Source organism: Mastacembelus armatus, chromosome 20 (genome assembly GCF_900324485.2).
Source record: "Mastacembelus armatus chromosome 20, fMasArm1.2, whole genome shotgun sequence".
NCBI classification, from domain to species: Eukaryota; Metazoa; Chordata; class Actinopteri; order Synbranchiformes; family Mastacembelidae; genus Mastacembelus; species Mastacembelus armatus.
In genome coordinates, this window is record NC_046652.1 from 6,893,628 (window position 1) to 6,919,353 (window position 25,726).

The 25,726-nt window shown below is 38.3% G+C and overlaps 1 protein-coding gene across 20 annotated transcripts in view; it reads left to right on the forward strand.

Moving 5' to 3' along the window:
- The window catches only part of eya1 (EYA transcriptional coactivator and phosphatase 1), a 63,653-nt gene that overhangs the window by 10,969 nt on the left and 26,958 nt on the right, over window positions 1–25,726 (forward strand). For 3 of the 20 annotated variants that reach the window (XM_026292035.1, XM_026292023.1, XM_026292024.1), the window contains 6 exons: window positions 19,282–19,409; window positions 20,154–20,219; window positions 21,346–21,423; window positions 22,841–22,907; window positions 23,274–23,419; window positions 24,151–24,288. In XM_026292035.1, the coding sequence (XP_026147820.1) occupies window positions 19,286–19,409; window positions 20,154–20,219; window positions 21,346–21,423; window positions 22,841–22,907; window positions 23,274–23,419; window positions 24,151–24,288 (619 nt within the window). In that variant the 5' untranslated portion in view covers window positions 19,282–19,285. Of the gene's footprint in view, window positions 1–11,591; window positions 11,890–17,542; window positions 17,604–19,281; window positions 19,410–20,153; window positions 20,220–21,345; window positions 21,424–22,840; window positions 22,908–23,273; window positions 23,420–24,150; window positions 24,289–25,726 lie in introns of all 20 variants that reach the window. The other 17 variants (XM_026292028.1, XM_026292029.1, XM_026292032.1 and 14 more) reach the window with 10 other exon arrangements.

Consider the following 25,726-nt stretch of genomic DNA (forward strand, 5'->3'; position numbering starts at 1 on the left):
CTTTCACTGACACACTATATTGCTGTATGTGGCACTGAATTTTTGAACTGATTCACTGAACATTTTGGAAATGAACGTGCTATTTTTAGATAAATTATTGACTTGGCTGAAAGCTATTGAGAACATATTTGAATTTCTAATTAAATACAAATATGGAAGAAACCAATGAAATTTTGCACATGTAGTATTTCTTTGTCATCACAGATATCAATGCCCTGAGCTTTGGAACAAAATCTATCTGGTTTAACTAAAATAATCAAAAATGGATCTTAGTCATATCTCTGATTTACTGCCATGAGTGAACAATACCTTTACCTTCTCTCAGTACTCAAACTTTTTAAATGTCCTGGAGGAGTTCTTGTTGGAGTCCCAAACCTACCGAGATCTCTAATCAAGGCTTTACCTTCCAGGCAAGCATATTTCTCCAAATGACAGTAATTTACATATGATGTATTTAGAGAAGAAGAGGGCAGACTAATTCTATTTAGAGATTTTCCTTTGTTTTAGGAGTCATTAGCAGCTAGCTCAAATCTAATTTTTACAATTTCATCAGGCCATCTTGGAAAGCCTCTGTGAGCTCATCAGAGAGGAGCATTTATTGCTAAGTGTTCTCTATTGCATTAGCACACAATAAAGTGGCCAGGGACTGCTACAGACGTTTATGTGGAATCCAGTTAACACTCCGCCAATTCGTTTTTTATTGGGACACAATCAATTTTTATTCATTTTAAAGCCAGAATGCTTTCTTTCATTGTGTGCCTGCCTCAGCTTATTACACCCTAAACTAATTACTCAGTTGTTTTCACAAAATGCTAATGTTTATGTTAAAGATTTCCTCTTTGAGACACAGGACTGACATGCATATACATAATGTGAGATTTTGTACATTTTAAAGTAAGTCTGTAACATATGTTTTTCATTACTGAACACTTCCCACTATGGTTTAAGCATAATAATTGCATTCATTTAATTTGTAGACATCTGGCAATAACACTGAAGTCTGAGTAGTAACACATAGTGTAGTGCATTGATTTTGAATTACAATGTAATTGTAAGATCTTGGTTTCAAACTATTATAGCCTTTTGAAATTTGAATTTTATACTCAGGAAATGTTTTTTTAATCTACTGTAGAAATAGAAAAAAAGTTTATTTCATCTTAAGGTAACTGTTGAAATCAAAATGAGTCTCATTTTGTATTATACACAAAGCTATGTAATAGTTCAGAACGTGGACAGACCATGGTGTTGCAACAACAAACTGAACAGAATATCTTTAATTCCAATATGAAATAAATAAATAGCTTTGGGAAAATAAAAATAAATAGCTTTTGAGTGTTTGTAACATTTTTTCTTATATCATTATATTTTACATATTATTGTAATATATAAAAACCTAAAGTAATTATTTCAGTGCTGTGTGAAAAGCCAAGAACTCAATCTGTGTGGCAGCAAGGTAGCTTAAGTTATTTCAGTGTGAGCTATAGATGTGTGCGGTGTGATAATTACAGAGTTTAAGTGCTCCAGGAGACAGACTCAGATCCCTTCTTCCTCTTTAGCCCTTCCTCACATTCACCGTGACAGTCTTTAATGGCTCTCATTTGACTCTGATATCATTTATTGTTTGGTATCAGATGAACACCTTGTACCCATCAGCATTTGCACTGAAGCACATTCGACCTGTATTGTAATGTAGGTAACAGGCATCGAGTCTCCCTTCAGCCTCTGACCTCTGGCCTGCTGCTGCTTTCCCATCAGTCAAATGCAAAAGCATATTCTGTCTGGTATTGCATTTCAATATGTCCAAACAAAGAATATCATAGGTGAAACTTAAAGGAAAGTTGGTGGTATTGCTTGGCTTTTGTGTGTGTGTGGGTTTTCTGGATGTGCGGGCAGATATTTCTCTATCATACTATTTTTCTATAGATAGTTTTTGGGGGAGTCCTGCAGTGGGCTCTGGGTTGCTTTCAACACAATGACGAGATGACAAGTTATCATTGATCTGTCCTTACTTAGTGGGATCCATTAAATAATGTATGGGCTCCTGTGCATTACAAGTGCACTCTTCTGTCCTCGACCCATTAGAGGAACAGGGCATGGGGCCCAAGTGGCTCCAGGCCCTCAGAGGTCCTTGAGCTTTCATTTAATTAAATTATCCTATAATGAAAACTCCCATAATGAGATTAATTTTAATTATTTATCAACAGCCGATTTGAGGGAGACTCTGCATTAATGATTCATGAAGGGGCTAAACATTTTTCAATTCATCACCTTTTCCTTTTGTTAAAGGTGCAATTTATTAAGTGATGTGCATCTGCTAGGAGATGGTGGTAAAGATATGGACAACCAGGACCAGAGGTCAGTCAGTAGGGCTGTTGAAATATTTCACTGTCATTGATAATGTGCACTACGTTGATAAATACATTTACCCACAGTGCCTATGTGGTAATATGCATTTAGTGCATAATTTACCTATTCATTTTTTGTGGAAAATGTATTCACACCGTTAAAAAGGACTTGTCACTTCTTTCCACTAATGTTTTTTGAAACTATTATCAGCTGGCATGGAACTGTGCTTCAGAAGGTACAAGAAATAGGTTTACATTTGAGAAATATAAGTTGATATTTTGATGAAAACAAACAACTTTTATGATTTAAAAGAGCATTTTTCACATTTTGTAATTTTTGTATAAACAGAGAGAAACATGTAGGGAGCAGCAGTGGCTCAGGGCAGAAGACAAGAATGTCATTGGGATGGTGAGCTAAGTGCATTTATCAGGCTTTCATCAATAGTTGATTAATAATTCAGGTAGAGTCTAGGGCTTCTTTAGGGCAGAGTTTCAGCTAGCTTGTAATTTTGTAAATTGCATAGTCATCATGCAATGGATGGGCCAGGCTTCTCTGAGAGTCAGCTGTGAATGTAGGCTGGCCTACAGTACTTTAGTAACAGGTACACAAAGAGTTTAACGAAGAGCTCTTACATGAAGGGCAACACATTTTGAGTCTAGGTCTCTGGACACAGTTGTAGCAAGAGCAGAGATATTACTTTATGCTTTAGCTGGGCTAGAGCTTAAACAATACTACCCAATAAAAAAAAAAATCAATACTGAGATACCGAGTTTTCTTTAAGCACCAGTTTTCACAAATTCCAACCAGATACATGTCTGGCTTAAAAAAAAAACAAACAAACAGGCATTGTGACCTGTTCAAGGTGCCTTGGCCCAGGTGCAGCATTAACAGAACAGTACACAGCCAATGAATAAGAAAACCCCTCAATTACCCCTAGCAGCACTCCTATAAGTCCCATTCAATAAAATGGGCCCTTCAGTTCCCCCGACCAGTCTTACCTGTTTTGCTTCACTGTTCTGCCGCATTGTTTCCTAGGCAACTGGAAGCTTTTGTGACCTATAAAAAGTTGCTACTCCTGTAACTGATCCGAGGATAGGCAGTAGTTTGTTTCCATGGTAGGGCCCTGAGCTATTTATAGGGCGATCTAGCTACTGGTAGACACAGACAGCATTACTAACAACTTTATACATTAATTTAGGAAGAAGGAAATTCTCTGGTGCTTTTCACAGGCTGAAAGTCAACTAGAGAGTTAACTGGGTGTTTTGAGAACAAAAACACCTGGGGCTTCAGAAACTGAGTCACAAAGTCGAGAGGAAGAAAGCTTCACACTCCTCTCCCCTGTTTTCCCACTGTCTGTTTTTCCCCCTCAATGCAGAAGGAGATTCTTGTAACAAAACATGTTTATTTTGGAGTCGACGGTGGTTTGATGTGTGTTTTTAGAAAAGACGTGCAGAGCTGCTGGTATTGATGAATCATATGTTCGTCATCAGAGGTCCCTGGCAGTTCACCATCTTCCTTCATTGTGTGTGTCTTTATCAAAAGGTTAATCAGGGAACCCTCCAGATTAAAGTGATAATTTACTCTGATTCACAGGATTGAAATGATATATTAATAATCAAAGGTGTCAAGTACAGAGTTCAAAAAGAGATCTCCCTAAAGGCAATTGGCAGCCGCAGCATATTTAACTCCAATTTCAAAATCTTTTTCAAACTTTTAGTTCTGTTCACTGTCTACACTGCACAGACAGTTCATTGTAATATAATTCCCCTGAACTGTGCTGTCTACAGTTATATACAGTATATATACTACATGTTGCTGCAGTGGGTTCATATTGTTCCTAAAACATTTTCGGTTCAGTGCAAGATCTGTATGGTGTACATTGCCAAAAAAAAAAAAAAACACACACACACTCATACTGAAAACATTTTTTAATTGTTGATACCTCAAAGAAGATACACTAGGGAGTCCACAAAGAAAATTTAAAGAGGCTGCAGAATAGATGGAATGGGATGGACTTTTAAAAGAGGTGATATATCAATAGGAATCCATTTAGTTTATGGACTTGATACATTAACTTAACTAACAATCAATGATTCCTGTCTTTAAAGCTTTTTAATGCACGTAAATCTGACTTGTCAATACATTTCCAGCTTCATGCTCACTATTAACAGCACTGTTGTGGTTACCCCTCTGTAATAGTTTTTTACTTCCCTCTTGAAATGCAACTTTTACTGCACAGTTTCATGATCACTGTTGGAAAGCAGTCATGCTATCTTTACAAGTACACTCCTACAGTAGAAGAAAAGTTGATAGGAAAAGCCTTTAGCAGTGGATACATTTGAAAGAACAGGCATACAACAAAATGAAGCGTCATTAAGTGTCCTTATTTAGATAAGATGTAGAATATGTTGCTCTCTTAAATTTTGCCTTTAATTGATTTTTTGTTGTTTGTTGAGCACCAAGCATGAGGTCATATACACTGAAGCAGAGAAATGCTCTATGAATACAGTGTTATGACAGGATCTTTTCTCAGTTCACTTGTAGGCAGTGTTAGGTAGATGAGATAGAACATATTTTCACACTAGTACAAAGGGAGAGTGTGCTGTGAGGAACGCATTGCAAATTCCATTTCCTCATGGAGGAAGTCACCTTTTAACTGGTCCACTGCTGTTCTGAACACATCAAGAGGAAGCAAACACGGAAAGTTGGCATAGCATTGGGTCTGCTTGGTTCTATTGATGTATTTCACAATGTTAGGTTTGTCCAAATGAGCTGCATTAGACATTTTGAGATTTCAAGTGGACCAGCATTACAACTGGATTGGTTTGGAACTAAAAAGTTGATATTTGGTTTCGATGAATTACTGTACATATTTGTTATTTCTTCTTGGTTTCCATACCATTTCTAGTCATCTCTTTACTGGGATGAAGCAGTTTTTGTTTTTTTCATATGTTAAGTAACCCGGACAGCTCTTCCTGTTCACTTGACACTGACAGTCCAATAGTAGTGCTCTTGTGAAAACAATAAGTGAAAGGCTGTCTCCCTTACTCTTGGTGACTGCACCGACAAGTACCAGACACATGCACGCTGGTCAGCATGAAGTACTTTAGGGTAAGCTATACCATATACATCAGTACTACTCTTGCATACTCTTAAACTGTTATTTTGGTTATATTGGAACATCTCGTCATGCTTCAGTTCCCTCTGAGACGGGACAAGTGGAGGTGCCTAATAGTCTGGCAAGATGGTACCAGTCCACCCTGTCCTCAAGTCTGTGAAAGTTTGTGCAGCTCAGCATGTTTTCTGCTGTTGTATCAAATGAGTGACAGGGGCAATGCCCATTTATCACTGCAAATACTTTGCACTTACTTCTTAGAGAACAGGTGTGGCTGTAGGTTAAATATAAGCTATTGTCAGGTCTATAATATTTCTGTTTTATTTATGTAGGATAGAAAGCTGATTGTTAATACCCCAAGGACAAATATTCTTTTTTGTGCCCTTGTATTGTCCTTTGGTAAACAGTGTGCCACATCTTAAATGTGGAAGTGTGCTCTCTCAGTGAGACAAACCATTGGCTTGCAGAGGACTGCCTCTTTTGATACTGTATTTAGTCTCTAAGCAGAATGGCACAAACCCAGTCTAAGTGGCTTTCATCTGGCCAATTCAAACAGACGTTTGACCCCAGACATTTGCCTAATGTGTTTTTGTTATGTGGACTCCTGACTTCACAAATGTCACAGTGACTGGACTAGTGGGGGTTTGGTGAGTGACTCAGGGGGTTGGGAGGTGGGGTGGGTTGAGGAACTGGGAGTCAGCCTGAGGGGGTGGGTTTGCAAGGCAGCAGTTATGTCTATAACCTCTGCATTTTGTGATCTAACCCAGTGGGACTTAGTGGTGTGGTGAACTTAAGTTTCCAGTGATGACCACCCCCGCTCCCCTTCTCATGGGCCAGACCTACTGCAAGCCTGCTGATCAGTGGCGCAGGCCCCAAAGCTCTGCTGACCTGGGCTCAACTGGGCAAGCAGCTGTGTAGGAGATGGGGAGTGCCACATTTCTGGCTGCTCAGGATGCACAAGTCTGAAGCCAGTGCCAGACAGTTGGGGCAGTCCTGACAAATGCTGCCATTACAGGGGCACTGAAAATTTATTACCTAACATATTGGTATTTTAGGGTGCAGCTGATTTAGATTTAGTGGTGTTGCTGGCCATCTTTAAACTCAATACCAGATTAATAACAGCTAAAAGAAATTATAATGTTGCACCATTCACTTGCTGCCCTTCTACTACCTATTTTATTTACCATCACTAAAATCTGCTCAGCGTGACAAATTAGAGTGTGGGTCTGATGCCACAGATGCTGCATTTATTATCAAAGTAAACTTCAAATTTGCAAATGTGAAATCAGGGCAAGGAATGCATGATGTAATTTATAATTGCATGAATGAATTGCAGCTGTTTTGTAAATCAGGTTGCTATATCTTCTTGATAAATCTTGCTAATTTTGAAATTGTGGGATAACCAAAAAGGGAAAAGTGTTCTCTCTAGTAGTGTTATACTATGTTAGCATTTGCAAAGTTAAAAATTCCTGCTTAAAAGACAAAGAAAGACAAAAATGTGACACATAAAACTTGCATTTAGGAGAAATGTCCATGAGAGCAGTTATATGTGTCTGTAACACAAGGCAGCTGAGACATATGAAAGCTTTATTGTTTTGATAAAATTGGTGGAGGCTGAGGACCATCCAGCATTCAACTAGATTACACACTTCTGAAGGCTGGCTCAATACAGGAAGACTGTGCAGAGAGAAACTGTTTCTGACATTTTTCCTGCTTTCCAAACGAAGTAAATTTAAAGTGTTGAAATCTTCAGCAGCACTATTTGATAACAGACAGTCTGAGATCATTTGTGACCATTTTTATGTCACAAACCCAAGCCAAATGAATATGTGCATTAAGTCCATATGGACATATATCTGATATAAACTGAAAAGTTTGCATATAGTACAATAATGATGATAGAGTCAAATGTGCATCTCTGTCCTGTACTACACCCAATCTTCTCGTGTTGTTAACTCCTTCACACTGACAATGCAAGGAGCAAGCAGATTACCGTAAACAGGGCAGAGGACGTGCAGCTGCAGCTGACACGACAGAGACATGTCATCCAGGCAGCAGTGTGGCTCACTGGTGTGTTTTTAATAGTTTCTGACAACAATGGAGGCACACAGCACAGGTTAATTATGTAAACCAAGTTCTGTATTCATAGACATTAATGTGAAGTAATGAATTAATCATTGTTGGTTTAAGGCTCTGTATGGGATTTGTGGAAAATAAAGAGAAAATAGAAAGTAACTGGCCATATCGTTTAACTTATTAAGGCTATAATTTACTCCTTGTTTGCTTTATCTATTAACAGGATATATATTCTAAGCATCCCTTGGTAATACCTCCAGCCATAGTGATGTCTCATTCTGAGTAATAGGTCTCTAATGTGTGCTTATTTGGTATTTTTTCTGCTGGAAGATTTTTAGAGTCCTCATAGACTTTCCTCAGGTGCACCACACTGGTCATAAAGAACAACTTGTCTCTCATGTTATATTGATGGATGAATGTGTCCACAGTGTTTTTACTTTCTATCTAGCGTGTGTTGTGATTTTTTTTTTTTAACTAAATAAATACAAATGAATTATTTTTAGATTTTTTTTAGAAAACATTTTGTAAGAGAATGTCTGAACTAAAGTGTACTTGCTTTATTTCAAATCATTTAAAAAAAAAAAAAAAAAACCTGGCTAATTCAAAACATGTTCTCCTTGTTTTGTTTGGACTGCAAGAGTAAGGTCACTGTTCGTTTAAGTTTGTGACATCCACTGAGGGTAACCATTTCCTTTGTTTCTCTCTCTGTATTTTCATGGTGAGGTATGCTGTGTTTACTTTTATCACTGCTGCTCAGTGAGGCAGGCGAACCTGATGTTTGTTTATAAAGAATTCCAGCTTCATTCAGAACTTTCATTCACCACTTGAAAGCACTTGACTTGCTACTAATTTACTTTGATGGACTTCAAAATTATCTGTCTGCACCGTCACAGTCTTTTTTGTGGTGGCTTTTTATCATCAAAGATTTTCTTTTGAGTGTAATGAAAGCCTGGTAGATAGATGGGTTAATGTTATATTGTACAAACTTGAATACTCTCTGCAGATAAAACATCCCAAACTTAAGGTAACATATTTTTGTGCCTAAAAATTATGTTGTTTCCTTTTTGTTTTTGTTTTGATTGATTTAGCTGTCATTACATCTACTCAGGTTGGTTTCAAGTTAGTATTTAGAGAGTTCACATGAAAACACATGCAATGAGAAAATTATCTACCAAGCCTATGTCACTCTGTAACGCATGCACACTGAATAACTGAATATCCAGTACCAAGCACTTTCAGAGCTCTGACAAATTGCCATGTGGCAAACTTTACGTCCCTCTTGTGTAGGAGCAAGGCTGAAGGGTGGGAGGTTTGTGTTGTTAAGAGCTTTTTTTATTTTCTTCTTAGTTAATAGGTGAACACTTCACCTGGTAATGCCTGTATAAATATATAAAAACTGTTATTTTATCCAAAGTTATCCCAAGTTCAGATTTCCCTTCTTGGCGGAAAGTTTTGAGTGTAATGCTCTGCTGAGACTTATGTCAAAAAAGGAACTTGATCCCCCCCCAATGTGTGACATTGTATAAACACTGTAGTAGCTCTACCCAAACAAATTTGAAAATATTGCAACTGTGTCATCAGGGTGTTAGCATTTTGTTTCATCTATACCATTTGATCCCTTGTCACACCATTTCTGCCCCTTTCACACTGTTTATATATACTTTGTCAAGATAAGTAAACCCACTTTACCATGATGCTGTCCTATGTGAGACAACAGGGAAAAAAATCACTACAAGATTGGATCTAAAACTTTCCAAGTACTAGGATCCCAGTTATATGTACATTAACGCCTCAGACCTTATCCAGAAAATGGAATCAGCCATTTGGAAGTGAGTCTATTCTCATGTGTGTGAGAAGCTGAGTGGATAACCTGTTGGCAGTGGTGGACAGTGCAGATCTCTCTTCACTCTAAATTGCAGGCAGCTATCCCTGTAACCCCACATGAAGACCATTGAGTCCCATCAAGATAATCCTTAATAAAGAACAGCTTCACATTTAATCTTAGCTCACTTCTCAAATTGCTTACTTGATATAGTTTTTGGCAAGTGGCATTTTGATGCTGATCTCGGTTGGGACAGTATCAGTGTATCTTTTGTTAAGCTTCCATTTGGCAGATGTAGAAGGTTTTACATTTTTATAGTTGCAGAAAAGATTATGTTTTAATTTATACATCTAAAGACTGGACTTCATTTACAAAATATATCTTAGTGCCTCTTACATTAATATTTAATAAACCGATCTGATACATACCAGAGGTTTTATCCTCTTCACAATTTAAATTCAAAGTTTAACCTGCCCTTTACAGAAGATTTTTTTTATATCCTTGCATTTAATACGATGGAACATGAAAATAATAAAATAATCATCCTCAGTAAAACCTCTAGGTTGAGTGGAGCCTTGATTCAAAACATACCAAACAGCTCTGCATGCAGGAGAGAACAAGGAAAATCTGAGTTTAGTCGTTGAGACATAAACAACTCTGGGTAATGATACTGTGCAATTTGAAAATAACTCACTTGCAAAATTACATCTTGAGCTAATTTTATACAGCTGCTTATTGAAATAGAGAGCGACAGAGTAAATGCAGTAACTCAATTGGCATGTGTACCCCTCCACTATTAGAAAAAGTTACCTGAGAGTCCCCAAGCATCTATTAGTCAATTGAGTTATCAAGAATCTGTTCTATGTGCAATATATTTCATGCTCTGATATTGAAACGTAAGCCCATGGATTTAACTGCGGGCATTTGGTTTGGAAAAGGGCGTTGTACTTACATTTTGGGCAAGTCCACATCAGTGTATTTAAATTGTGAGGACTTCTGTCAGCTCTTTACTGACTACTGCTGTACAGAGGTTGGATGGTGGTGACCTGCTTTCGGTATGGGTTCTGAAGTCTACAGCCTATCAAGCAGAAATTGACTAATTTATCATAGTCATCATGGGCTGTTGCTGATTGAAACAAAATGTCATGGCATATAGTAAAACATAGGCCTTACAGACGCACATGACAATTTCTTTAAGTCTTCTCCACACTAGTATGTAACAGAGACATACAAACAGTGCACACATAGGCCAAAGACTAACACAGCATACTATTCTTTTAGCCCTGAGTGTTCTGTTTCTCTCACCACCTCTTTACCATAATAAATGTATGATTTCCTCTTCCTTGGTAATCATTTGTCAGTATTACAGTTGGCATTTCACCAACAGGTTTATTATGTTAAAATTAAACTAATTTTAAATGATCCGTTGATCTCTTAACCATTCATTACACAGAACATATATTCTTGGGGGGGAAAAGGCAAAAACTAACGCAGAAGTTGTACAAGCCTCATCACCAGCTTGAATAAATCACCAGTTTGAGCTCATCAGTAGCAGCATGGCCTTGTGTGGCAGCTTTGCACAGTTAAAATAATAACACAGAGCAGACAGAAGGCAGTCATTACCTTGCACACAGACGTGGTGTCTATGTGTTGATGGAGGACTTCCACTAGACTGTTGTGGAGACGGACAGAGCTGGACCACTCGGCCACCGTTAAACCTATGGCTACCTATCACATAAGCTAGCGACATAAACCTATAGTCCCAGTATGTCCCTATATGACAGATATAAATCCAGCAGCAAGCTACGACTCACAAGAGAGAGCAAAAAAAAAAAAAAAAAAAAAGAAAGTGAATTTTGAGCATAACAAAAACAAGAGAGAAAGGGGAGGAAGAAATGTGTGGGCCCTCAGGGTGTTTGAGCAGAGCCTGGCGTTCTAGTGGACAGATCTAGTGGAGAGGTCTGCTCTTTCATTGTCTTACTCTCCACTAAACAATATGGAGAGGGCCCTGTTGCTTAAAGCTGTGAGTGAATGACATATGGGGAGCTGGTGTGAGGCTCAACTCCCCCGTGCCTCCTCCAGACCCAAAGTCTTCCTGTGAGAGAGCACCAAGCGCTCTTCTGCTTTTTCAAATGGCAGCAACCTCACTCTCCCTCCCTCATTCACTGCCTTTCTCTCTTCCTCCCTCCCTCCCTCTCCGCCACTCTCTCTCTTTTTTTCCCTCTTCCTCAGACACTCACTAGTCACTGCCTGAAGCTGTAATCGGACGACTCTCTTTCTCACTAGGACTGGGTCTCCTGAGATACAGAGCGGGCCTCCATGGGTTCCAACACCTAAAATGAAAAAGAAAAAAGTAATTTTATAGTTTACGTTTATTGTGCTGCAGATTCTACCAACACTTGAAGAACTGTTTCAGAAAGTTTTCTGTCCGTTCAGCTGGGCTCAGCAATCTGTCTGTAGAAGATCCTTTTTTTTTAAAAAAAGAAGATATAAGAAGGGATAAACACAGAGGAATTCAACCAGAACTGTAGTGAGTATAACTTCAATTCCTGCATTGCATTTGTTATGTTTTATATTACTTGTCTTAGTTTGTCTCGTTTTTGAGCATGTGTGTGTGTTTGTGTGTGTGTGGACCTATCACTTTTATTTCATGGATTTGAATCAGCATTTAAACTGTAATTCCCAATTAGAGTGTTTATATCAACAAAGCATCTGGATTAACACATTTATTTAGGGACTAATAATGACAATAATTTTTAGGGTTTGAAACAACACTTATAGTACTCCATTTTTTAAATGTAAGAATTATAAAACTGCAAAGCTGATTAAAATTATGAATATTAATAAAAGGAAAAAGGTTTTAATCTTCACTTGTCATTTGCAATTTATTGAAGATGATGGATAAATATCTAAAAAATGCTTTGATTGAATGTTTAGCTGTAATTTAATTGCAAGTAAATGCAAATCCTTTCCCCGATAAAGAAATCAATCTAAAAATGTGAAATCATGTTGTTTAATTTTAAATAATTCAAAACCATACATTATATAATTATAAAAACTAAATATGTTTTTATATGTTATGTGTACATAGGTTTTAAAATGTATTGTATTGTAAATTACATTTAAAAAAATCAAATGATTTAAAAATAATTTGCTACTGGCAATAATTTGTATTTTAAAAATAATGGCTTTAAAATCCTCACTAAAAATACGTTTAAATTGCAAGCCACAAAACACCATCTCCGTAAGCATGGACAGTAGTATCATCTGTGCAAATATTCAAATTTCCCTTTAAAAAATGGGATCCTCATGCGCTTGGCCCAGTTTACACTTTTGATCAGGCAAGGAAAACATACTGGTCTCTGCAGGAGTCTGTTTTTGACTGGCAGAACAAAAAAAAAAACAACACAATTAAAGCAGCTAATGCCATCTGCTGAGGCCAGGAATGCTGTGAGAAGACCTGACAGGCTCTCTGACCAAGACAACAGGCTTTGACTCCCAGCTGCATCTCCTTGTCACTAAAATTTCACATGTAGTGAAAATGACTGACTCACTTTAATCGCTAACCTCTCCGATTGAAGGATGTTTTGGTTTAATGTGGTGTGTATGATAACAGGCTTACATCAGAAGTCAGGGAATTGTTGTGTGTTGTGTATTTGTATTTGTACACACATATTTGTATATGAGTGTGCATGGGTGTGTGTAAAGGGCAACTCATCTCTCTGAAATTGTGCTTTTTTTCATCCTCTAATTCCTGTAATTTTCAAACACCTGCCCTTTTCGGTGTTTATAAAGGTGTGTTAGTAGATGAAAGAGATGAAGTAGAGAGGTTAGGATAGGCTAGTGAGACAGACTGCTGAGTGGCCTCTGCTCTGTGTAGACAAACATAACAGTGTGTGTGACCGCCTGCTGCAAATATTCACTCACACAATAACCTTATTTATCCAATTAACAGATAATGACTGGGCTGATGTGGGGCTGTTTACACTGTGTATTTGCTTTGTGCAGAGAGAGATCAGGGTCTCTCTCCTTGTCTGCAGAGCTGCATGCATGTGTAGTAGCAGTGTGTACAAGCAGGATTGGTCAGCGGTGACGGTGGCATTGTTTGCCCAAGGCCTGATGTCTTCCGTATGGATGTGTCTAGCCGGCCGAGTCCTTGTCCGCTTCTCTCAGAGAGAAGATGGAAATTGGTGAAAGACACAGAGGGCTAATTGATCCTGCCTCACTCTGTTATTATTTTGGAAGACGGAGAAGGGGAGGTAGAGCATGAGAGAAAGAAGGAAATAGAGGATCTTCTATTAAGTAGCCCATACAGGATGATGTGGGCAGAAGTTGTTTACTAAATAGTGTGGGGTGTAATTTTGTTGACATGCTACTATTTGGAAGTGGGATATGTGGTTAAAGAGCATTTCTGTTGATTGCCATTACAAGTCTTCAGTTACTAATTGTTTGTAAACAGAAATATTTTTAAACCGTGTGATATAAGGAAGTCACAGATTCTTACATCTAAAACCTAAATTACATTCTATTGAAATGTAGTGTAGTGTGCCTCTGCAAAGGATATAATATTTTTTAATCTTAAAAATGCAACTATTTTATTACCTTTGACAATTTTAGTAGAAACGAAGCAATTAATAACTTCCTTAAATGTGTAGATAATAGTTTTGTTACCATATTAGACCACTGCCTCAAATCGGGTAGAATAACAAGCCACAGCCATTGAAGAAATAATTAAGACTTGTCACTGCACTCTCTTTTTTTCTTTGCATTGTAAAGCCTCAGCCGTTCTGTGGGAGAATGGTAGGCAGGCTGTGATAAAATGTGCACCTTAAATCTTGTTTGATAGCCCCTCAGAGGTAAACTGGCCTTCTGGAAATAATTTTGAAGGTTGAAGAGCACAGTATTAACAGATTTAATGTAACCATTGGGTGAATTGCTGGACCACTGTGTCAGATTGAGCCAAATGAGAGACACAAATCGCACATCAAGGAAAAGCACATCTGTTAATAATTGTGCTTTTAATTACAAACAAGTAGAACATTTTAAATTGTGTGTGAAGCACAGTGTACTTGCGTTAATTGCTGTTACAAGTTTCATTTGTATGCTTCGCTGAAAAGGTGTTGAATATCACATTATACTAGATCAGTGCAAATAAATACAAAGTAAGAGTGTGAAAAATAAAAGCAGTGTTTCCTGTATTTCTAAATATTAGTAGTAGTAATTTGTATTAATAATATTTTAAGTCTTCTTTTTTCAGAAATGAGTTTTCAATAATGTGCTTTCATACTTTCATGTTCAGAATTACACCAGCATGTAAAATTATGTCTATTATTTTTATTGTTTAGCGCGTGTTGTATCTAAAATACTTGACTTTTGAGAATGAAGGCATCAGGCTATGTAATGTTGCATTTTTTTGGCAAACGTCATTTTTCTGGTCTCGTATAGAGACACAACTGAAGTGTAGCATTTTGTAAACTGTGGCTAATTCCACTCACATCTGTGTCCAATTGTTGTCTGCAACTACATTCTTTGTGAGTGGATTTATTTTTCCTGGGCCACCATGTGGATTCAGCTGACCATCTTAAGTAGGGATTAGTTGTTTTAAAGTTAGATTTTGATTAGAGAATTGTTTTTCAGAAGTTGTAACTCACAACACATGGATTGCAGTCAGTAAAATTCATGGGGCTATGGGCTTTGCTCTTATATAGCTATAAGAGTTGGTTCAGGCAGTGAAAAACGGAAATAAACTGTATTCACTCATTTTTATTTTTCTGTCATTTGCTGCTTTAAAATTTTACTCAACACTAATCATTAATATGTGAAAATACTTTTAAGCAAATATTTTAATTTAGCAGTTAATATATTCAAGGTAGATACAGGTATTCCTCACCTGTATGGTATCACAGGTATGTGTAAGAAACAAGAGGAAGCTCAGACAGCCTGCATGCTGAGATGATCTATGCTAAAAGCTTGGCTGTGGCTGTGTTTACCTTTGAAAATGTAGGTCTTGAAGAAGTAAAGCGAATCAAAAGGACCAGCAAACAACCGTGATTGAAGTGTGTTGTGGCATTTCTTTTTTCTTCTCTTGATGACACTTCCAGCGCTTCATCCAGCCAGGCTTTGTTCTTGTTAGCTTCAAAGACCTGACAGTTCAGGTTGAACTAAGTAGCACATCAAAGATAGCGCATGCAGCCCCTTTTTAAACAATAAATATTTAGCGTCACAGAAGAAAGGCTAGTTTTTGCTTTTAAATCCCTGCCTCCTCCTTGTCCATCCCCCCCCCCCCCCCATCCTCCACTTCACCTGGCTGGCTTCATCTGCTGGCAATGACTGAGACACTAACATGGTAATGGCTTCATTGGCCTGCACAAAAAACCCAGCCACTACACATAGACCATAGCACATCAACCTACCACAACACCCTCTCTCCACAACTTCCCCTAACTCTGTGATCATTGTTAATGTGCTGTGGCAAAATGTGTGTGTGTGTGTGTGTGTGTGTGTGTGTGTGTGTGTGTGTGTGTGTGTGTGTGTGTGTGTGTGTGTGTGTGTGTGTATGTGTTTTCATCTGGATGGATTTTTACCTCTGGGAACTTTCTGAACCAGAAAGTTTTGATATTTTTTACATCCTCTCTGCATAATTCAATATTGCAAAATGCCAGTAGGACACACTCCTGTTGTCCATAGCTTCTGAAGTGAGAATGAAAAATCACAATTATCTTTGGTAAAATGGCAAAAACAGTGGGTGAGTAGGAAAAAAATTGTAATGCTGGAATAGAATTCTTGAAGGTCTTGCTTTGGTGTGAAGAGTAAAACCTGTTGAATAAAAGAAAAAAACATAGGATTATACAGCTCAGATTACGCTGGCTCATGTAAACAACTATTAAAAATAACGTCAGGGTTTTTGAAAGAATGCTTAATATGATTTTTTCCTTTTTCTTTTTTCTGACCACTCAAATACCTTTGACCTTTGTTAGACTCTGGAAACCCATGGTGGGCTGAAGTCAGGTCTAATATAGTGTTATAGCCATGCAAGTATATGGCCCTGCTTGATGTTTGGAGAGAGATGAGCAGAGCGGGAGTGAACAGCAAAATGTTACTGTCAGCTAAAGGAGAGTAATAGGGGCATTCGTAGCATCATAGGAAACATATGTGGCTCCATATGGTCTCCATGTTCTTGTTTCCAGTCTCCGTCATTGTGTGAGATGCACCACTGATCAGGGGGCCTCTAAAGTGCCCTGTGTGTGTGAGTGTGTATTTATGTGTGCATTTGCACCACTGATCTGGAGGCCTCTGAAGTGCCCTGTGCATGAGTGTGTGCACATGCAGACATATAGACATGAGTTATGTGTCTCTGTGTGCTAAAGAAAAAGACATTAGCCTAAGTTTTTTTGTTGCCATAAAAAAACAAAAGATTTATATAATGTCTGTTGAAGTGTGCATATTGTTCTAAATCTGCCTTTCTGTCTATTGTGAATAGACTAAAGTCAGGACTGAGTGTATTTCTGTGCTGTGCCATGGCCCCAGGCTGGGGCAGGCCCGCGGGAAGCAGCTCTGACGGTCATTAGGACCTGTCAGTATGCTGGGAGGGGGAATGCTGATAAATTTCAGATAGTGTCAATTGCAGATGAAAGATCTGCTGAAGATGCTAGGGGTGTCACGCTTGACTTGCCTTAGCTCAACAAGTCCCATCTTCTTCCAGCAGCAGCCTACCTCAAGCAGGAAAGGGGGCAGGCTCTCCCACCCTCAGCTGCCCCTCAACCCCAGCTATCTACAACCCCTCACCCCTCTGCCTACCTTCACCCCCCTACCCCCCACTACCACCACCATTCCCTCCACCCCTTCCTGCTTACCTTGGCTAAGCCGCTTTGCATGTTGATTGGGGGAGGGCTAATCCAGTTTGCAGCTGTCGTAGACCAATGATGAATCACCTTTCCGTCATTTGGCTGTTCTCCCCTTGCTCAGGGAGGAGGGAGAACCTGGAGGAGGAAACAACAGTGAAGCAGGGCTGCGGCTTGGAGAGAGACAATGTGTGCCTCTGTTCCCCTGCTAGCCCTGTCTTCCCATTCTGCTCCAGAATAACAATAATGTTTTCACAGACAAGCCTTTTTGTGTCATGGATGGCTCTGGACTGTGACATTGAGCTGCAATAACAAGGACTGACATTGTTTCTGCTGGTGTAGGTGGAGGAAGACTAAAGAAAGGGAGTGTGGTTTGAGAGGACTCAAAGCCATCTAGGTGCAGGTAAGAGCACAGCTGAGACAGTGCCAGCAGCATCAGAGACAAGTAGCTCTCTGCATAGTATCAGGGATTGCCTTAGATTCTTGGCTAAACAGCTGTCAACTTCCCTCAGTCTACTGTGTTGTCTGATTGGTGATGGTGAAGGCTTCTAAGCCAACAGCTAAGGAGAAAAATATTTGGGCAAAGGAGAAGAAAGTAGTTAGAGTGATTGTACAGAAGAAATAAGGATGGGTAATTTTGAACATTAAGTGCTTTCTTTTTGCATCTTTGCATTGTATACTTGCAGGAACAGTTTTTTTCTTTTCAGGGATGAGTAAATTAATATATGGTAAAAGTATAATGCAACTTTATTATTGGAGTATGTTTAACAAAGACTGAAATGGCCTTTTATATTGTTTGTATGGTTTTATTATTGTTATTCTTATTACTGTTTTGTTATTACTTGTATCGTAGCCTTTGTGTTGGTAATATAACGCTTAAAACATACATTTTTTATTAATAATTACTTGAACTGCAAGAAATGTTTACATTTGCCAAACAATGCAAAGTATCATAATATCATAATATTACAATTTCATTTTATATACAGTAAAAGCATATCGTAATTTAATCTTTATATCTCATAACTCTGGTTTCTTCATGCTATCTGATAGCAAACAGTTACTTGAGCATTTATCTTTGTGGCCTTGTGTAAAATGGCAATGTTTAGCGATAGCAGAGATATCAGGACCTTGGGACATAAATGGAAATGGCAGAATAATGTACAAAGCATTTTGTTCTAATTTCATTAACTCACTGTTGCAATAGGAACTGTGGCAAAGACAAATGGGCTCTAGAGTTTGTGGCGATACTTTTCAAGGCAGTTGTGCCTTCTTTCTACTTCATTGTCTAAACTCAATCAAATCCTTAGTGCGCGCAAATGATAGAAGATAGAATAATGTTTTCAGTTGTGTGGTCTTCTTTATAAACACAGAAACAATTACGGACCCTGCCAGAGCAAACACATGCCTCATGAGCTCCTCATTTGCCCATCACTTAGGGATTGGTTCTTATAATCTAGCAGAGTGCTGCACTTTTAACAGGCACATTAACCATTGCCTGTAACCAACAAACATCTGTTAACAGTCTCTGATACCACACACAACAGTATACACTTAAGGCAATTTTTGCTTCAAGATACCACAGAGCAAATTGACAGTAAACAGTTGACTTGTAGTGAGATTGTTGTAATAAGAGAAATTGTCAAAATGTTTACTATTCATTTCATAGTTTGGATCCCACACTGTTTGTCTTTAGTAATATCCAAGTGTTTTCCCATTTTGCTTGGTTTATGATTTTATTTATTTATTTATTTTGTATTTTCATATTATTTGGTGTCAGATAGAAATGGAATGCAAAATAGGCATTAGTAAAATTGCAAAAGACTACATATGCCCTGCTCAGCGACTCATCTGTATCTTTTTAGATTATTTTAACTTTGTAGTATTATCACCATTTGACTTATTGAATCCACACTACTGTGTAATGCACATTGTGCACACAGCATTGTGTATCAGAGCTGCTTCCCTGAAACCAGAGTTATATGTGTAATTTGATTTTGTGTGTGTGTGTGTGTGTGTGTGTGTGTGTGCACATGCCTGTGTGTGTGTGTGTGCACATGCCTGTGTGTGTGTTTTGTCAGGTCTATGGAAATGCAGGATCTAGCAAGTCCTCACAGCCGAGTAAGTGGAAGCAGTGAATCTCCTAATGGTCCCAACCTCGACAACTCACACATCAATAACAATTCTATGACACCCAATGGCACTGAAGGTATGTGTACATGCTGTGCTCTTCAATTGTTTTAAATCTTGCATTGTCCTAAATTAAAAAAAAAAGGCAGAGAGACAGTGACATACGTGTGTTAGTGTATGTGTGTACGTGCGTTAGTGTGACATACGATGTGTAATTGACTTTTTAAACTGAAAGTACTTTAATTTACGATTTATGCATTAGTTTGTTGTATTTACAATAAAGACATTCTAGCAATAAAGTTAATGCAAGTGTTGTTTTATTGAAGTGTTTAGTTGATTGGATATATTACCAATGATTTGTTGGCATATTATAGTATTAGACAGCCAGTCAAACAATAAAGAGAATGGAGATTGTTTTGGCCATACAAATCAGTTGTCTGATCTACTATACCATTTCTAGCCTGAACAATTCAGTGCATTTCATGCTTGTTTTCCATCAACTATTAGCTGTTTATTTAAGTAGGCATGTAATTATTCAAAGCCACAGCATGAAAATGACAGAGTTTTGCATAAAGTTTTTACTGTACGTAGTTATTTACTCAGGTGACTCACCTGTGTATTAAATCTGAGCCTTTGTTTAGTGAAGCAGTCGTGCTTATGTCTCAAAACAAGAAGTTATTAAAAATATCCCCTGCTGTCACATAATCTTCAGGTTAGTCTGTGCTTTGATTTTAGGGTTTATTTTTTGTGTATTCATACCGCAGGACCTACAGACATGGTTCAATCTGTCATGTGTCCCTTTGCCATTCTTTCTTTCCCATAGGTGATAACATCACAATGCTAACCACTGCAGACTGGTTGTTAGGTTCTAACTCACAGTCCGCTGCAGGTTTGTCAACTGTTGGTGGCACAATGAAAGGACAATACTTGGTGTTTTCTCCAGCTTAACTGAAAGCAAGGATAAAAGCATTCTCTATAGTTTACCTTTTGTACCATACACCGCCTTTAAAGTGTACTATTAAAAATTACTTATCAGCTGCAAAATTATAAAGTTGCCTCAACTATTGTACCTTTCATTCATTGGTATTTGCTGCCATTGTTGTGATATTCTGTTTCAAGCATGGTTTGACACCAACTGGAATTGAGTCCACTGTTGGGCTCCAATGAATGTTCATCAATGTTCAGACTGTGAACTTACATACCGTGCATTTTGTTTTCATTTGGACGTTCCATGCTGTTTCCTGAATACAGTGGTTATTGTGTGCTCTGTGATCTCAGTGTGCTAGGTAATGCATGCAACTTGCCAGTATTTATTTTCATTATTGTGTTGTTAAAAGAATTGCCCTTCATCAACAAATGTTTCTGCACTGAATGAGCATAGCAGAAACATGTAAAACATGACAGTAAATGGCTTCTTCAACTATGAGTGATTATACTGAGCATGATTCCCTTGCCCACATTGTCAGTTTGTTTTGCTAAAAAGAAAAACTAATTCTCCAGTCCATCAGAAGTAACACGGATGATTTAAAAGAGTCCTGATCTGTCCTATAGCTGTCAAATCTACTTATAGAGAGCTGGATCAGTGTAATGGAGTCAAGGTCACATATTGTTCACTAAATTTTTAAAAAGATTTTATACACCGTACATTTCTTTGGCATTTCAATTGTACAACCACACATAGCTATTTTTAGTCACACACACACACATCCAATCCAGTAATGATTTTTTTTAATGTCTGCTACATTTAAGTGCTCATAGGACTTTAAGTTACTCTGTGATCCCTGTTAATGTGCTGTGGCAAAATGTGTTTTTTTCATTTTAATTTTTAATTTAAATAATAACATAAGACTAGTATAATTTTTTAAAGTAGAATTGTCAGTTAAAGTTTAATTAACATTGGTTTAGAAATTATATATATATATATATATATATATATATATATATATGTGTGTGTGTGTAGAGAGAGAGAGATCGATTAGGTGCATTTGGTAATAATATTGTTTCTCTCTTTGCAGTTAAAACCGAGCCAATGAGCAGCAGTGAAATCGCCACTACGGTAGCAGACAACTCTCTAGACAGCTTCTCAGGATCAGGTGAGTGGGGAGAATTGTTTTGCATGCGTTTGTGTGTCCACTTGAGCAATGCAGTGTTCCTGTGGCCCCTGTGCTCCACGGCTGTTACCCTATTGCCTTGTCTGAGCCACAGTTTTTATGGCATCTTCTCAGCACAGGAACAACACCTGCATAAGCACATAAATACACAGACAGGGTTATTGCTAAATAAAGGAATAAAATAAATAAAAAGCAAAGATAAATAAAAAAGATCTGAGTGTAATGAGCTTTAAAGGAATAGTAAAAGAAGTAATCACCAACGTGATCATTTTTAGCTTTCTTCCCCAAACTCAGTGTGGTATCTATGTCAACTTACAGTAGTACTTTATGTTGTGTAAAAATGTATTAACACTATATCCAACTAAACATGGTATTATCTTGCTGCTAATTTTCCTGTATTTCCTTAGCTGCTTAACCAAGCGCTTGATACTTTTACACGAGAAGCACACAAATCACTGGTATGATTCTCTGACAATATTAATGAAATTTAGTAATCTTATACCTCATATCCTCCATGGGGAAACCCAGAGCTCCATTCAGAAGAGCAGGTTTTGTCCAATGGCAGGTGCTGCTGATGTGGGAAAAGTGTTCAATATTAATAACGTGTGTGAGGGTTACAGCATACAGTTACAGTTAGCAGTCCGCCATAACTAAATCCCTTATTTTATACGTCACAACCAATCAGACAGATGTCTCTTGCTGTAGTTAAATGCGAGAACTGTTATTGTTGCCTGTCTTTTATGTTTTGTTTTCTAACTAACAATGAATTTGATAAAATGTAATGTCTTGCAACATGTTCTAACATACACCATGTTTTGAATTATTGCTGTGTTAGAAATAAATGTATACATTTTGATGTAATTAAATTATAATCAGTAATAATAATACATTTAAAATACAAGAAGTATGTACATTTACATTTTTCACGAGTTTACTTCAATTGATTTGTGGCTGAATTCTTCACAAGTCAGCATCTGTGGAACCACAGTCATACTCTTAATGAAGAAATGGTTATGCAGTGGCACTCATTAGCTCAAATCAGTGCTGTCACTTTCAATGTGGCTGTGTCTTGAATGGCTCAAGGCAACTGGAGCCACAGACTGAGACTGATTCGGACCTTCATGCTCTGTGTATTTGCACCAGCAGTTGTCATAGCAGCCCAGAAGTATCTCAGAGATATGCGGGTCAGCAGAAAAACCCGATATTCTTACCTGATTATTTCACTTCATTATTGCTCTCCAGTTTTCAACCTCAAATAAGGTTACCGAAATAAATAGAGTAATGCGATGTAATTACTGTTTCCTTGGAATCCAGAAGTTCTGTTGGCAAAAGATAATATTTACCTTATTTCTTAATGTTTAAATATGTGCTTCCCTCTTTTCTTTTTAACTCTCCTCAGCTCTTGGAACCAGTGGCTTCAGCCCAAGACAAACTCACCAGTTCTCTCCACAGATTTACCCGTCCAAGTAAGGCTTCTTTTATTTTTCTTTAAAAAATAAGCAGCGTCCAACTTCATTTGGATCTTTAATTAGATCCTTCTGCTAGATCGGGGCTTCTCCACTGACTTTGGTCGCCTCGATGACCGCTGCTTGCGCATTTAGAAATCTGTTGTAATTATTATCTTGCAAAAATGTCATTTATTGTTCTTCAACTATGTATATGAGCTGTATGATGTTATCTGTCTTATAGCCCGGCTCAGTGTTTAAAATGAAGTAGCACAATCACAAGGAATTTGTCAGTTAGCAAAGTTTGTGTTATGGTTTCAGGGGTAAAACATGGTCCTCTTTCTTCCTGTCTTCTTAGTTTTGTCTTTTGTTTCTTTTCTCAAATAGCAGAACATATCCGCACATTCTTCCTACCCCTTCATCCCAAAATATGGCTGCATATGGGCAGACGCAGTACACCACAGGAATGCAGCAAGCCGCAGCTTATGCTAGCTACCCCCAGCCTGGCCAGCCGTATGGCATCCCAGCTTATGGTAAGATTTCTGTAACACAAATCATAACCTCCTCTTGTCTTGCTGTGAATACTGTCAGTGTTCTCTACATTTTATGTACACAAAAAGTGTCCTGCTAAGTACTTCTTTCCTCTTTCCTGATGGTCAGGACCAAGAGCTTGCTCATGACAAACCATGTTCCCACAATTCCTTCAGTAGAGCAAGAGCAAGAGAGATGCCGAGTTGTTGTTTAGTGCCTGCACAAACTGCTCTGTTGCAATAAAACTGAATTTGCTTGTCCAGCTGTTCGGATAGATCTGAAAGATTTGTTATATAAATCTGAAAACAAAAACTGGTTTCCTCTTGCATTGCAAGAAAAGGTATAGATTACATGTCCAAAGACTTCAGTGTGTTTTGACCCCTAAAGACTCTCCAATAACTGCAGGAATTTAAACAGTTTATTTGAGTGAAGTCTTGAAACCTACCGTTTCACAGAAACTGCATAGTGTTGAGTCCGTATAAGCAACGGCCAGTGTAACTCACAACCACCAGGAAAATGTTTTATTACCTACAACGATAATAACAACAACAATATTAATATTAGAATAGTCTCTGAGTCTCAAAGATGATTTGATCGTACAAACAACAACAGCCAATGAATACTACAAATAGTAAATATCTTCAGTCATTTAAAAAATAAACTTTCTATTTTAAATCTGTGTGCTGACTGTTGTCTCTGCATCAAACCGATCTGGTGTCACTAACTGATTTAGGTCCATTGTGGGCAGGCATAAAGACAGAGGGGGGGTTGAGCCAGTCCCAGTCTCCAGGACAGACGGGCTTCCTAAGCTACAGCTCGGGCTTCACGACACCACAGACAGGACAGGCCCCTTACAGCTATCAAATGCAGGGTAAGGACATTTTTCTGAATCCTTCATCTTTTTTTTTTTTTTTTTTTTTGTGCATTCTCAGTCATTCTGGGTGTCCCTCTGCTTAAAAATAAGGTTTATTGTGCACTTAAAGAAAACAGAGGTATGTCCTTGATTTAATAGTATGCAGAGTCAGACTGATTCGTAACTTGGCCCTCGTCCACACCCTACAACGTTTGTATCCCAGCTGTCATTATGTGCAGCAATGGAAGCTACCTCCCTCTCCTCTCCTCATAAAACAATCAACGTGAATGGAAAAATGGCAAGGAAGCACCAGCCATGTAGCTCTTCACTCCACAGCCTTTGTTTTTCCCTGTGATCATATTTGTATCTGTTTAATAGCTGTGATCATAGAGATTTACAGCCTTGAAACTGATAAAGATTTGTTGTTGCACCATCTCTTTTGCTTTTTCTTTCCAATCATTCAGCCTGTTTAAATCCAGATCAGCCCTCCTGCCATGTAGTGTTTCTGTTAGTCTCTCTTTGTGTTGGTTCAAAAGAGTATGTTCGCTGGCAGCACCTGCACCAGGCAAACACTAGAACTAGAGTAGTCTTCTGGGTTTTCTCCTGTAATATTTAATGTGTGACATTAGAAACATCTCCACATGTTGTTGAAAAGCCTCCACAGCATCTCACAATAAATAACGCCAGCTCAGCAGCAGATGTGGCGTGGGGAAGCCTCTTTTCCACGCCTCTTAACCAAATACAGTCGGCCACAGCCAGACTTTTTCAGCGTGCAGCTGAGCGCTTGAAAAAGGAGTGGCCGGGAGAGAGAAAAAAGGAGCAAGAGATGGAGCATGTGCGGCAGAATGCATAAGCTGCTATCCGGGCCTTAGTGGTTTAACTCATGATGACAGTATTATGTGCCCATTCATCTTCTAAGTATTATGCTGTTACTCTGTCTTTCACTCTGCTCTCTCTGTCTTTTCACTTTCTCTCCGTCAGTCTCTCTCTCCTGCTAGCTCTGGCTATCAGATGCCCCACATAGCATTAAGTGCGTTAGTAATTGACAGCCATGTTACATGACAGATTGACCACTATTCCAGCCCTGGGTTCTCTAACTTTGGCTCTGGCCCTCTGCCACACCATCATCATTACTCTTTCTGGCCTATTGATCTGCCTGGGTGAGATGTCTCAAGCCTGGATGTCCCAAACAAAACCCTTTTTTTTAATATTTGACACTCTCCCTCTCTGTCAGTGTCCCTGCCACCAGCCTATGACCAGTTGTCAGCCATTGGAGGATGCTCAAGTTCATGTTTTTGCTCCTTGTTTTCATATCCAGTGCCCTAAAGCTATCTATAGGTGCTAAGGTCATCATAAAAGGGACAAAGAATTTTTGTGCATCACAATTTTGCAGTGCCTTGTGGTGGTTTATGTCTCATGGATTTTTGGAAAAAGTCAAAAATGTCAGAGGTGTGCA